This window comes from Sinohyriopsis cumingii, chromosome 8, assembly GCF_028554795.1.
Source record: "Sinohyriopsis cumingii isolate HCF-2022 chromosome 8, ASM2855479v2, whole genome shotgun sequence".
Lineage (NCBI taxonomy): Eukaryota > Metazoa > Mollusca > Bivalvia > Unionida > Unionidae > Sinohyriopsis > Sinohyriopsis cumingii.
The window spans coordinates 47681408-47697317 of NC_142968.1; the positions used below are offsets into that span (position 1 = coordinate 47681408).

Sequence of the window (15910 nt, forward strand, 5' to 3'; positions counted from 1 at the left end):
CCCACGTTCCCGTCAAGGCGCGTTCTTCCTGGGTGTGCTGATAAGGTCGGTCTTGATTGCACGTTTTGGCACAAGTACGGCACACGGGAAACATCAGTTTTCCTTAGCAATGGTGATGTAAGACTGAATGGCACAAGTCAGTGGGAGGCAAGACTTTGCACTTGAACAGCCCTTCGTATTGTCGAATGTTGTCCAGATCGATGTGTTCCGTTAGCAATTGTTGGTGCCCTACGGGAAAGTGACAATATTTACACACATAACGATACAGCGAATACACGTCCTAGTATTTGATTTCTTCTCCTTTCTCCTCGCCATTAGCTTTGTGAAACTTTTGTAACATTGTTTGTAACGTGTGCTGCGAAACACATGATATATCTTAAATTTGGATTATGTTAAGCAGTCAGTCAACAATAAATATCACACTACCTTCTTTTTATGAAATTGATGAATAATTGAAAACAATGAAGATTTTTCACATAGAATGTATGGTTGTCTTCGTTATATTTGTCCTATAATGCCGCAAAAAATAACAGAACCAAAAATGAAGTACTACGTTTGTATTTTGTTTGGGTTTTCTTTACCATTCTTTCTTTCTGTAACGTCAAATCTGTCCGCACATCTCTACAAACACTCCAGACTAAGGTGCCGCCCTTTCTACTCTCACCCAATGCAGCAAGCTATCAGGTCATTGGGACATGTGTGCGTGTGCGTGCGTCTGTGTTATGAAGATTATGTTTTACAAACTAGTAGCCCCAAACGTGACTTTCAGAAACATTTAGAACAATGACAGTGAAATTAAATGGTTTACGTCAATGGTTGCTATTTCATTGTTTATTAAATTTCGGTACAAACGATGTGTGTAAGCGAAAGCACGCACGTACACGCACACACGTCCCATAGACATGATAGCTTACTGCATTGGGTGAACTGAGTGGTGAACTTTGGCGTACTGAATGAAAGAAGTTTTGCAGTCTGGACAGGATTGAAACTTTAAAGTGACTACCTACGAACCGCACACGATTGTACGTTTACCCCCTCATCAAATCGTCAGTCGACCTTTGGAAAAACTTTATCAAATCGTGTACCAGAAGCGAGTGAGCCTTCCCAACCACTTCACTTTGCCGTACGGTCACGTCGATATTGGTCAGCATATAAAAAAGGACAACGTCTGAGACCGATAGTTCATTGTCACTACCAACGTCAATCGAGAAAAATGAAACCGTTCAAACAGCAAATATCGAGCGTAAGACTCAAGTCCAACCAGAAACTCGGGTGTGATTCTATGCCTCACGATCACGTCACCAATGCAGTACCACATCTTAGTTTATGTACTAACGCCATGACAAACTACGAACTACGTACAACCAATGCAGCTTCCAGACTACAAAACTTTACCTTACAGACATGCTGATATCACCCAGTATAAAAGGGGACGAATTCCAAGAACGACACTTCATTGCTAGAACAAGCGACGAGAAAGATAAATCACTCTACGCAGAAGAAAAAAGAGAAGGTACAAGCACCATTTACCTCTTTCAGCACCATACCGTCAGAGCAAAGTACGTTCAAGAAGGGAAAGGTTTCAGTAGACCTAAATGAGTATTTTAGCATCCAAACAACTAAGACAGCGACCTAGATTGTTTTTTAGAACAACAACTTACACCTACACGGTGAAATGTAAAGACTTCGCGTCTGACGATCCAGCCGAGGAAGTAGCTGGTTTTATTACGGACCTACGTTTGAACTCGCCTGAATGTCTCGGGTTTAGCACACCTGCAGAACTAAATTCTTCCAAACTTTTTAGCGATATAGAAGACCTGCAAATGATGAAAGAACATTTTTGACAGCACCGATGGAAAAGTGACTATTCATATGGCATGTATTGTATCTCCATGGGAAGAAGACGATGATTGCACTTGATCTGTTTACCGATAAGTGTAACTAGGACGATGGACATAACGGCAGATTTACGAATGAAATAGAGTATGTGATGAAAAGCATCACGTTGGGGCACAAATGGTAGCTGACCAGATTTTTAAGAACGTGTGTGACGGATATAGAGAGAAACACGTACTTTGCCCTATTTGATTGGTTGTTACTTGTTTTGTTTTTTGCTTTTTATTATATGTGAACATTAAATGTAAATACGTTGCATATGAAGTGATTTTAGAAAGGAGTGAACTTTAATTTTAAACAGTAGTTTACTAGAACCAAGAACTAAATAACTCGTAAATAGGTTTGTTTCATGTCCGAATGTTTATATATTAAATGGATAATGCTTATACCAAAGCACAGGCCAGATAGCCCATGTATTTACTTGAATAAATATTTTCAACTCATACAATAGACTCTTGTTTTTCGAGTCTCTATTATATCTGTGAGTCTTCCTCTCGAACATTTATGTCCTCTTTTCTGTTTGTTTGGATGTGTATTTGTTTGTTCCTGTATGTCTATCTTTGTCCCTATCAACCCTTTGTCCCTACAAATGCATTAACCCCTATAAAAAGTTTTGACCCTATAAACCCCATAACGCCACCCAATGTTCAATTCCCATTGATCTCCAGGTGACATTCCCATGTTAAATTCCCAATGACGCTAAAGTGCATACATACATACATACATACATACATACATACATACATACATACATGCATACATACATACATACAATAAGTAAACTGGCTGGTTGTAGGAAGTAGTTTAAAGGAGGTGACCGCTTTGAGATTTTCGCTGCACATTCTTATCTACAAATGATGCGGATGATTAGTGATATTATACGCAATAAATTTATTCTCGTCAATCAAATACAAAGGCATTGTTACGATGTTCGTAGAAGAAATAACTTTGCAAGTAGTATATATTGTCTCTTGAAATGTCCTTATATTTTTTATTTTTTATTTTATTCCGACACAGAGTTAAATGATAATTTCGATAAACGCACTATCTGAAAGAAAGACAGTTTACAGAAAGAGTAATACACAAAAACTCTGAAAAGTCGATTCAACAAATTTTATATACATTTTTGGACAATGAAAATATTAAAATAAAATATAGGCACGTTTCATGACCATGTTGCATGTATTGGGGACAACATATCGATCTGGATGTGCTGAATGTTTAGAACCTAAAATGAATGGAAAAAATATTAAATGAAAACTTTGTAATACAAAACAGAAGTTTGTTGTCATTTTGTTGTCGTTGTCAATAATAATAATAATAATAATAATAATAATAATAATAACAATACTACTACTATTAATAATAATAATAATAATAATAATAATAATAACAATGCTACTACTACTGCTACTATTAATAATAATAATAATAATAATTTTTAGTTGTTTTGTTGTTGCTGTGAATAATAATAATAATAATAATAATAATAATAATAATAATAATAATAATAATAACAATGATAATAATAATAATTTTTGGTTGTTTTGTTGTTGATGTGACTAAAAATAATAATAATAATAATAATAATAATAATAATAATAATAATCAGAATGGAGTTCGCGATGATGATGATGATGATGATGATGATGATGATGATGATTTATTATTACAGACTTTAACTTAAGATAATTATATTATATCGTCTAACACGGATAAAATTTCAATAATCATCAGTAATTTTTATATTAAAAAAATGTTTGCGATCAGGACAGCTTGTGATTTGATGTACGCGGAAGGTGGGGGACGCGGGTTCATGGACATTTAGATAAATGGGTTTAATTCGTTCCAAATTTGCAAAATGGGGAGTGGAAGGGGTACAAAAGGGTCGAATTAAATGAATATATGGATAAGTGTTTTTCGAATAAACAAAATTGTACTGTATTAATTCTCATTGAAATGTATATCTAACTTATGAGACGTTGCATTTACCTTGTTCATGGTGTCATAGGAGTGTGCAGTGTGCTTTCCATTCACTAAGACCTGCCTCGGATTTTCAGATACACCAAAAACGGTTATCTCTCCTAGCATCATTTTCTTTTGTAGACCATTCACCTGTACCGTAGATCTAAGTTCATTCTGAAGAGATTTTTGTTAAATAACATTAAAACATACGGAAAATCAAGGTTCTGGCAATAATTCATGTAAACCGAAACAAATTTAAAATCCGCTTCTGAAAATGGACAGTTCAATCACCAACATTGTAATGGTATATTATTCTCTAGCTTCCGGTCTATTTTTATCCCTCATCGATTTTAAATAAGAAAAAGATAATAGATACGTTTTAATGGATTTGTTTTAAAAATACACAAAACTTAATCATTTCATTCGTCAAATTATAATTTCTAACCCTATTATATCCAGTTGAATCCCTAACTTTGTCATCTTGTTCGCGTTTCAAATTAAACGGAAGCTGTCGATGTAAAGAACCAGACTACTCACTGTTTATGTCCGCTTTCTAGAAAAGTCTATATTCAGCAAAACATGTGACGTGTCTGCATCCAAAATTCGCAATGTTATTTTTTTAACATTTCTGCAGAAAACGAAGTTAATGAAAAGGTGCAATTCTTGTATTCATGTGTTAAATGGGACGTCACTCCAAAAGTGACGGAAATTTAAAGAATTTATTCAGAACTAGACTCGTTCATGCAGTTATGGTGATTCTGTTAGTTTAAGAAACTACCGTTTGGTTTCAAACGGCAACAAGGTGACAGTATTCTCCATCCCCCGGGACAATCATGTTGGAAACTATACATTGATGAACGAAATGCCCAAATTGTGTGCATTTGTTATATCATTGTTGCCTTCATTTTCAAAATCGGTAGGGATTAGAAACAAACGGGAGGGTAAGTAAATAATTTAATGTGTATGTTGTTTATTTATGCTGGCATGCATTTGGAAGAGATGCGGCTTATTGTGTGAGATGTTAAAGGTTCTATTAATAGCAGGCAGTCCGGAACCATATGTGAAAATTTATACCGACTCCCGATTATCACGGGGCGTAATATTCAAACTAAAGGCACCCACAGTAGAACATTACGATGTTCAATATCGCAATTTTCGCGCGGTTTTCGATGGTTTATTGTTTGCTTTTTCTTCTTTTGTGTTTTGATTTTTGGGGGTGTTTTTTTATTATAGAGAATTAATTCAGTTGCATTGGCCGGATGTTTTGATTTCCAAAGGTAAATTTCAAAACTCGAACTTTCCCCAGAAGGTATCATATCAAATTATATTATTTTACATATTTTCTTTTACAAAGAATTCATTGATGCTGCTGTCTTTATATACTGATCAATCATGTTCACTAATTCTTACTTGCATCGCATGTGTGATCACCGAATGCAACACTATCAAAATAATGCTAAAGAAGACAGTTTAGACGGTGTGTGTGTGTGTGTGTGTGTGTGTGTAAGCATAGGACTAGACAGACAGAAGAAAATCTACATGGGAGATCTTACCCTTGTTGTCGTAAAATGTAGAAGGATATACTTCATTCCGCTGATAGCATCTAAAGAAAAACAAACAGGTTGATAAATGTTACATACGAGTTTCTGAATATCACGAAGTAAGAGACAAGGTCCATTTCAAATTTTCGTTATTATCATCCTGAGAAATACTACATGAATAATAACTTTTCATAAAATTATAAATCTTCTTCGCTTGAATATGATCTTCACAATCATCTCACGTGGTTAAAACCCAAACAATTAAATAAAGACAACGCCATGGCTATATTGTCCGTCTGTCAGTCTGCTGTTATTCTGTCAATTGTTCACTATGGTCTCTTGAACTGATGAAATAATTGACCATATTATGTCAGTTATTGAAACCGATTAATATATTTTACCGTTTAATAAAATGCTGTCACTAATTATTAGTAGCTGCCCTCAATATAAAATCTGAAAGCGATATCCCATGGCTCACTAAACCTAATACAATACCCAATACCCTTACCCAAAAAAATGTATGCGTGCGTTTAAGACGTATTTTGAGTTGCTGTTTAAACAAAATGTACATTCTCTCTCTCTCTCTCTCAGATAGATAGATAAATAAATAAATAGATAGACAGATAGATAGATAGACAGACAGACAGATATACAGATATATAGATAGACAGACAGATAGATAGATAGATAGATAGATAGACAGATAGATAGATAGATAGATAGATAGATAGATAGATAGATAGATATTACCCAACGCTTCTCCGTCATCGACGAATAGATCACCTGCCGCAATGCCAGCCTCGGATGGGGCAATGACAAGCTTGTAGTCTTTCCCTACGCTGCAAATCAACATTACAGATCTAATTACCGTCAACTTTTTCAGTTGCAAATTGATAACATATTGTTACCAATAAGTTGTAATTAGACCTAACATATTAAGATATTAAAATCATTCATGCTTGTATTTCAAACATTTAAAATGTGCTCTCAATTATTAAAATCACATAAACATTTTTGATTTGTTACGTTAAGATAGTAAAGTATAACCTGTCTCAGCAATATCAGCTTCTCTGGTATTTCTTTTACTGAAAATACGAGGGATATTTGACAAAAATTCAGATTATTAGTCCCCTGTACAACACAATATTTTATTAGTGATATCTGGATCAGTGCATTCCCTCAATGTACTACTTATGCACCTATTTACATACTTTCTATCTCAATCAGAATATCCCATTATTAAATGCCATTTTCTACTAACATTTTGGCATGTTATTCATGCACTTGAAAGCTGCACTTACAACAGCTTGTTGACTTTCAAATCGTCTGTCCCTTTGAGAATCTTCGATGTTAAAATTCAGCCACAAAGTCACAAAGAGCTAAAACATGTCTGTTTGGAGGATATGACAAACATGGGATGATGAGCTCCTTCAGGAAGTCTGTCAAGAAGGCGGATTTTTGCGTCCTTGGGCTCTTATGGAGTAGATGGAAACTGCGAGTACAGGTGCGCGGACGAGTGGTTTGGTAATGTTCTACAACATTTGGCAAAACTTTGCAAGCATACAAATTTTGAGTGGTTCAAGTAGGAACAGCTACCTGGACGAACGTGCCTTTTGCAAAGACAATTAGTGCGTGTTAAACTCTCTTGACAGTCCGAAAACGTAGAACAATTTGCCGTCTCTGGTCGTTTTCTCCAGTCCAGACTTAATTTATTTTCGCTCTACTTGGGTTTAGAAAAGTAAATCCATTTTTCATCGCCTGTGTCCAACCCATTCAGATGTATCTGATCACTTCTGGACTAATAATTTCTACCTGATTCTGCTTTTGATCAGCCGTCAACAAATGAGACCCGTCTTGCACAAACCTTTCTAAGTTTTCGAATGATTCTTCATTATCTTAAAAGCAGCTGACGAATTAATATCTGTGATAAAAGAAATATATTCTCTATGTCATAGTCAGATATTGAAATGTATCAGTGGGGGAAAAATCATATCGCCACAGTGGTAATATCACATTTAGAACTACATTTTTATCCCAATTTAGGAAATAGACATGCCGTTATTTTTCGTGTCATTTGGGAAATATATCCGCCCTTATTCAAACCTGTATTTTTATATATATATATATATATATATATATATATATATAAGGATGGTCCTGGCTTTTAAAAAATTGTCATCAAAAAATCGCCAACCTCAATATTTTGTCGCCAATTTCCAAAAATGTCGCCAGAACAAGTAGAGAGTATTTTTCCAAGCCTATTAATGTAATAGGCAATGAAAACTGAAAATGATGTGATAATTATTACTTTATTGACAACAAGCAATACAGCCATAATATTACAAAATAATTCATTACATGACATTTTTGCACTACTTCCATGGTCTTTGCATCCCGCATCACCGTTAATGCATTGATATGGCTGTTGTCACCTGAAATAAATGATTATCATATGTAAAATATCTACTTTTCTGACATCTACAGTCTATATCTCTATTTTTTTATATAATAGAAACATCAAGTATTAAGCAAATGTACATTATGTACATTTAAAATATTTTCCAAATAATAGCTTTGTAAGGAACTTTTGTCAATGACGTTTTAATACTAAAACCCAATGGTCGTACTTTACAATGTAGGACCAGTGACGTATAATGCGACCGTCGATTTCATGCATTCGGGAATTAAATGCCCCCCCCCCCCACACACACACACACTCATGGCTAGCTTCACAAAGTACATCACCGTCAACCTGGAGTTCAGAAATTTATTTTTACCGCGTTTTACTTGCTTGCTTGTAGTGAAATGCTGCCTAAATCCCAAGAATGATCACCGAATGCTGTACATTTTCTTCTCAACGAGCAAACTAGGATCGCCAATCCCACCAATGAAACTTACTTGTACGAACACCGGTCATTAATATACCATATATATAAGCATTAATTACCATCATTAAACTAAAAGAAGCAATGAAGAAACATATCACTCAGTGCATATGTGCCACCCCCACCCCCACCCCCACCCACCACCCCCCAATGTTATTTAATAAGCAGTGGTATATGCATATATGAGTTGACAATAAGGAAATATGGTGGGATATAAAATGTGGGAAATAGTTATCACATGTATGGTAGCTTGAGCAGTTAAACTGTTAACATAAATTCACACCCATTTTACGCATTGTTAGTTGTAATGAAAAGGGGCCAATGTTTATATGTCAGTCAATTGCTAGTGCTTTCACTCACTGTAGAACAGGCGGTTTCTTTGAAGTATGTCGAAGAGGCTCGAGTCTAACCGATGGTATAAGCCCCAATCTGCCTGTTTACGGATTCGATCTCACAGCTTGGTTTTTGAAAATAATGTTTTGCAATACACGCTGGAATAACTGATCGGTATTACCCAAATTTATTCAACGATTATTTGAATTCTTTGGAAATATGTCTGTACATTTGAAACTTGAACACAGAATGGGCATTGTTCGTTGGAAAGTATTCGGATTTCGTGGAATTATTGGAATTGAAAGGACTTTTAGGAAATAGGAATTCATTCACCATGCCGTAAGTTAATTTATTTATTTCAGTCCTGTATTTTAAGAAATAAATTATTTTCAAGTTTTGCTATTTCTTGTTGCGTAGTTTAAGTTCTTCGAGTCGTAACACGGGATTGATGGCAAAATTAAAAGATAAATGAGCAAAATTACCATGTATTACTTACCCTGCCTGGATTCCTGTTTGATGACGCACTCCTTCAAAATATCGCAACCAGTTGTAAATCAGTTTATGATTTGTACCTTCATACATATAGCACAGAACATCTGCTTTAGCTCTGTATCATATCTCAACCACGGACGTCCAAGTTTCCAGCTGTCCCATGATAAAGTTGCACTGTTGACAGTCTATGATTTTGATTGAGATTTTTTCCATTTACTTTGTATTTATACATAGCAGTCGGTACTTCAAAGGTAATCAGTTTTCTCAGAGGTTTCAGCAAATTTAATTTATTGGTATGATTTAAATAAATAAATAAATAAATAAATAAATAAACAACAGAAGCATTAGCCGTTTTTCAATTAATTGTAGCTGGTTCTATTCGCGTCTTCAGAGGTCGGGCGATTGTAGGTATTGTCCGGCAGCATGACTGAGTGTATCACAGCATACAGTACTCAGGCCAAATGTCAACATAGGCGGATTATGACGTGACAATTCAATGTAAAGATAGGTTTGTCAATACAAACATATAATTTGTTTATGTAACAGATATATTCCAGTGCATTGTGTATCAAGTTTGTGGATTCCTTTCGTGGTCCCTTTGAATGTCTCCACTCCAAATCCATGATTGTATGTACAAATTAAACAGCCAAAAAAGGTTGTCGCCCCAAAATCGCCAGATGGTATATTATGTCGCCAATAAGGAAAACAAAATAGCAGTTTGCTACATTTTCGTAGCCCAGGACGATCCCTGTATATATGCCTATTTCATTCTTCTTCTTCATTCTTCTTCTTCTTCTTCTTCGCTCCCTCTCCTTTCACTTTAGGATTGACGTATCTTATGTATCTGTTGTCGGCCCTTCAGTGTGCTTATGTGCCATGAAGAATAACCTACTCCAGACAGCAAAATGTAGGCTTCACGTATCAACTTTGATAAGTAGTGTTCTACATCAATCTTGGAAACTCAGTGACTGAACTTACATGACCTGTTGTTATATGTCACCCATACCTGTAATACTCGACAACAAACCGTAAAAAAATGTGACGAAAGAAAATCACGGATAAATATAATAATAATAAACTTTCAAGCAGGAATTTAACTCCCGTCACGATCGTCTTGAAAACGATGGATAAATCGGGTACTGATTAGTGTTGATTTTTAACAGAAAATTTTGTGGCAATCGAAAACTGGATGCAGATTCTGCTACCGAACTGCAAGCTTACCACGGTCACACACAAAAATCACGCCTAAATGCAGAAACAAAAAAAATGTAATAGAGAACAAAAATCCTTAAAAGTACGCTCATAATCATTAAAATATTTTGTGCATTGATGTTATCCTCTAAAACCTGGCAGGTACAACCCCTCAGTTGTTTCTAGTTACCCTAAAATTTTAAAAAATCTCTTCGTTTTCATACGAATAAAGCAGTCGTTAATTTATGAAAATACGCACTTTGAATCATATTATGTCCAAGCTAAATTTGTAATATTTCACTGTCCTAAAATTATTTTCAAATTTATAACTTGTTATCGATGTAGGAAAGCAGCTGTTAATAGCATTCTTACAGAATGAAGATAATTCAAGCATATATGCCGTTTTTGCCTGTTAACCCCCACCCCCCACCCCAATAATTAAAAGACAATCTACGTTTTTTCAGCAGATATACAGAAATATTTCACTCATGAAATGGAAACATGGAAACATTTTGTTTTGTTACTCAATGCTTTGTCACTCGTGACAATACAATGTTACCACTTCACTCGTGACATATGTATTTCTATAAATAAAAAAAATTTTTAAAAAATCGAAGATTGTTTACTGTGTATCGAGCATCATTACAGATTTTCTCCAAATCACAACTGCCACTTTCCGCTCACCAATCGTAGTAGTCTTCCAGCCCATGGGATATCTCCACGAATTTGCGATCATCTTTACAACGATGAAGACATCTCAGAATTGTACGATATAATAGAGAATTACATCCGTAAACTACATCCAAGTCGGCCTTGATATTAATCGGAGAGTACCCTTAAAGCACCCAAAATTAACAGTATGCCTTTGCCTCAGTGGCAGATTTTTTATCCTTCTCTGACATTTTGAAGTCACTGTTTTTTTGTACCTGTGTTACGTCACACGCATATAGCTGCAGGAGTCTCGGATGCTACACAGTCAGCTGTAGAACGTTATTTTGAATATCAATCGCCAATAATTCTAATGACAGATTCAAAACAATAAAAACAGTTTCGAAAAAAATATTCAGAAGTCTTCAAATGCCCCTCGTGCACTTGAATTACAATGATTGTCGATTATTCACGATTGCAGTATCGGGAACTTTATGACGTTGTAAATAAGACGAATTGACTGATTTTTAACTATTGTTCTATTAACGCGTCTGAACGTGATATTTTGAAATACTCTAATGCGTATTTTCTGAGGCACAGATTCAGGAACTGTTTAAATGTTTAATGGTTTAAATCCAAATCCACCTTTCATTGCTAATACTCAGAAAAAAATATTTTTTGAGAAGATGAAAAAATCTATACTTTACCTGGCAGCGGTTGTAACATTATGCTCTTGCATGGGAATCACCGTACCACCTCTCACGTGCACATTAATCGTTTCTAACGGGGCAGGCAGTGTGACGTTCTGGCCCGTGTTAGCCACCTCTTTACCCGTGTAGGCATCGTACCATTTGTCTGTCGGAAAGTAAGCATTCACGGTTCTGGCTCCCTAAATACCATATAAATTTGTTAGTGTTCGCCATGGATGTTTTCTGTATTTATCGCTAACTCTTCGTCATACACCGATCATGGATCGGACAGCCATCCCACTGCACCGTTACAAAATCTTTAAAATAAATGTACTCTAATGCAAACCTCTATAACTCAATTGTTCGTAATTTTTGTTTACATTACAATTAACCGGAGCAAAGAACCGTGCTCTCAATCTCGCGGTAAATATACATGCCCTCAAAAATTATTCCAATTGTGAAAGTTTAACCGATTGCTATGCGGACAAAACTATTTTGCATTTATGTGTTGCAAGCATCTGGAGAGAGAGATAGAGAGAGAGAGAGAGAGGGAGGGAGGGAGAGAGAGAGAGAGAGAGAGAGAGATTGACTTACATCCTCCAAGACTGGTGAAATCAACAGTCCACTTCCCCACATAAACTGTCTATCAATGGCAAAGGTTGCTTTATCAGTTGGATACCTGTAAATAGCGGACATTGAACTTGTCTTAAATTTTATCCTATACCATTCAAACTGATAGCATACGACAGATAAGATGGTCCTTGTACTAAGAAAGTCACCATGGTTTCTGAGAAGAATAATACTCCTGACTAGATTCTTCCACTACAGGTCTTGATAAAGTTGATAATCTTATAGCTAGAACAGGAGTCAGGACAGTGATGCATAATGACAATGCGAGGTTTTCAACCCAATCTTGATAAGATTTTTTACCAACTGCAAATGTACGAATATGATTGCATGTAAAAGTACAGCTTCGTGATTTTGATTGATATCCGAGCAAAGGGCGGATCGGTTTATCATCCGAATTGCGCATCAGGTAAGCCGGATGTCTTGAATTAAAAAATATAGTAGCGCATGTCTGTCTTAAGCGTCTGTAGACTGTACGTAGCATACCCAACTGAAATTGAACATATCTTGCCTTCAAAACCATAACATACACCTGTCTTGTTAGGGTTATCAAAGCTTATCTTGTCACCAGATATTCATACTGATCGAGGCATTTCAGTCCGCCACGCTAAATATTTGCATGCTATAGTGTTTTAGAAACATTATAAATTAAATATTCTGCATTAGAAACACTTGAGTCATCACAGCACGGCTTATGAATCGATCCCACTCAATTTAGTTAAACCAGCACCATGACGCAGATAGCATCTCCACTACTACCCCCATTTTTAGCATTCGCCAGTACTACTTTATACCTCTTCAGATATTGTTGTTTTTTAGGTCAGGTCTCAATAGTCTAAGGTTAGTAAGATATTTTTAGGTTATTAGTATTTATGCTTGCAAAATTTATTTATTACTTGAAACACCGGAACTTTACTTTTAACAGTACCCACATAACCATTGTTGTGATGATGTGCCATTTCACGTTAATACCTGCATACGCTATGATTAAAATCAAATCTCCACTGTGCTACGTCTAGGGGTCATGTTCTGGTGACAGGTTATCAGCCAATTTTATCAGCCAATCAGATGAAGTCCTATATCAGTGGTCACGTTACTGAAGAACACATATAACATATTTTGTTAAAGAAGAACTGAACTTTGATTAAATAACAATCAATACACACACACACATATATATATATATATATATATATATATATATATATATATATATATATATATATATATATATATATATATATATATATATATATATATAAGAATGAACTTAGCAAGTCATAAAAATAAATCAAGGAATGTAACCAAGTGTTTGGGACTACACGGTTAATCATAACATACAGACGTGAATACCGAGTTGGTTCGGGTAGAAATAATATCCAAATTGAATCGCCAGATAGCAGAGTCGCTTATTTAGCGGCTATGATGATGAAGAGTGACAACGGTGGTGCTCCAACAAGCATCGACATTTTAACCCCTTGCAAAAACGCATATTACCTCACCGTTATTTAAAAGGGATATTGCTTGATTTAAAATTACTTCCAAGATATGCATTAAATAGGCTTCATTAAGGCATGACAAGTAATGGAACCAAGTGTTTGGAACTAATATTTTGCTCTTAACATGCAGGCGTGACATCAAATATTGTCGGTGTAGGAATAGTATCCAAAACTAAATAGCAAATCGCCAGATAACAGAGTCGCTTATTTAACGGCTATGGGGGGCGAAGGATATGATTCAGTTTCAGATTTCCGAAAGCTGATTTTCTATTGGCTAATTCAAATGTTACCAGAACACGACCCTTAAGCAGTCGCTGTCAAATTTTCACGTTGAACAGTGGAGATCTGATTTTATTCAGATTTTACATGTATACATACTCACTGAAAAAATACTGGTCTAACCACGGGTGTTCCTTTGGTGTGACTTTCGAAAAACAACGTGTACAGATACGGTAGTAGGCGGTATCGGAACTCTACCGCAGATTTCAGAATATGTTGACTTTCCCGAAAAGCAGGGCTCGCCGGATCCTGGTCCTAATACCAAAATGGAAATTGTAAATTTTTAAATAAAAATAAAAAATTAATTTATCTATCATACCACCCAATCCATCCATTAATCATTAGTTCATCTGTTGCAACTACTCCTGATTTATTGTGAAAACAAATCCAGCGAATTCACGTTAATAATTCGAGTGATTCACGGTAGCTTCATCCTCAGATAAACTTAGATTTCGATTTCATTTACCTCTGTATGGCATCCAAGTCAATGTCATTGTGCAGTGTGTTGTTACTTATGATGTTTCTATACCAGCGAGGAAAACATATATATATTTGCTTGTTTTAAATTAACATAAGCCCAATGATGTTATGCCTCGAACCACCAATTTCGAAGCGCTTGCAGTGAACTTTAACACTATGGACTTCATCTAACTGCAACTATAGCTAACATGGCAGATCCAGATATATTGCACGAGGGTGTAATGTGGGTCTGTGGGACCGGACCTCATAAGAGGGTCCAACGTATATAGCGCATAATTTTAACCATCTGTTCACTTTTTTCGGGGAGGGGATACTCAGGGAAGGGGGTGAGCACAGAGCTGCTACCTCACTATATATGTAAATGGGCATGCTTACCATCATTTCGGGAAGTAAAGCTAGTAATTATATGAAAATCCTTATTCCACTAATCAGTCAACAGTAATGTCAGGAATAATGTCCCTTGTCAAAGATCCGCAATCAGTCGCGGCGGTTATTCTTTGTAACGGACGATACCAGCGTCTACACTAGTTTTCCGCATCGTGTCAGCTTTGGCTATAATTACTATAATTGAATCGTTAAGATTCATGTCTGATATTTCATTTCGATTAACGCGCGTGCAATAAATAAAAACGTTGAAAACAAAAGCACACTCACAAAAGCATTGAAATCTCGGTGGTTTCTCATGAACGTATAGAATGACGCAAGCTGTGTCCATCTGACACAGAGCTCCTCGGTAGGGTAGCCGCCAAATCCGCATATGTCAGAGCCCATCAATGGTATCCCGTACATGTTGGCGTTCAACAATGCTGGAAAAGAACGTGGCAAAAAAAAAAAAAGATAAGAAAAAAAAAAGAACGGGGTTGAAAAGAATAGAACAGTACAAAAAAAGAATAGAACAGGATAGAAAAGAAAAGAACGGGGTTGAATAGAGCCAAACGGAATAAAGGATAAAGGAACGGAACAGAAAAGAGTGTATTCATTTTAAAGACACTAATGGACGAAAAAAATAAATAACTATTTACGTATTTATCAATATCGGAAACGAAACATTGTATAAATATAGAAGCATTAGGTGGAGTGGACGAGGACTAGGGTTTCCGAGTAATTTTTAAAAGAAACACTTTCTTGTGTTACACAGGCTTAAAGACATTATTGTAACGCCAGCGTGTGGATAGCTGTTGGTTCTTGTAGACGTTACTTGTTTTCACTAGCGGTTACAATTCATATATCATATTTCAGAACATTTGTTAAGAAAAAAGCAAATAAATTGATATATGAATCTACAATTTTTCGACAACGGCGTAATTTGAGGAATTAGCGAATCAGATTTAATAGTTTATTTCAAGAGAGGACACGCTCGATGTATATCTTTCAAACTCATTCAA

The 15910-nt window shown here is 35.7% G+C and overlaps 1 protein-coding gene across 1 annotated transcript in view; it reads right to left on the reverse strand.

The window, feature by feature from the left end:
• Positions 1-2994: 2994 nt before the first annotated feature.
• Positions 2995-15910, reverse strand: part of LOC149793435 (lysosomal alpha-glucosidase-like) — a 48135-nt gene continuing 35219 nt past the window's right edge. Inside the window, exons 14-21 of the mRNA XM_089967429.1 lie at positions 15180-15331; positions 14149-14300; positions 12235-12319; positions 11659-11840; positions 6153-6241; positions 5415-5464; positions 3889-4035; positions 2995-3124 (exon numbers count right to left, since the gene is read on the reverse strand). Of these exons, the coding sequence (XP_089823555.1) occupies positions 3062-3124; positions 3889-4035; positions 5415-5464; positions 6153-6241; positions 11659-11840; positions 12235-12319; positions 14149-14300; positions 15180-15331 (920 nt within the window). The 3' untranslated portion in view covers positions 2995-3061. The remainder of the gene's footprint in view (positions 3125-3888; positions 4036-5414; positions 5465-6152; positions 6242-11658; positions 11841-12234; positions 12320-14148; positions 14301-15179; positions 15332-15910) is intronic.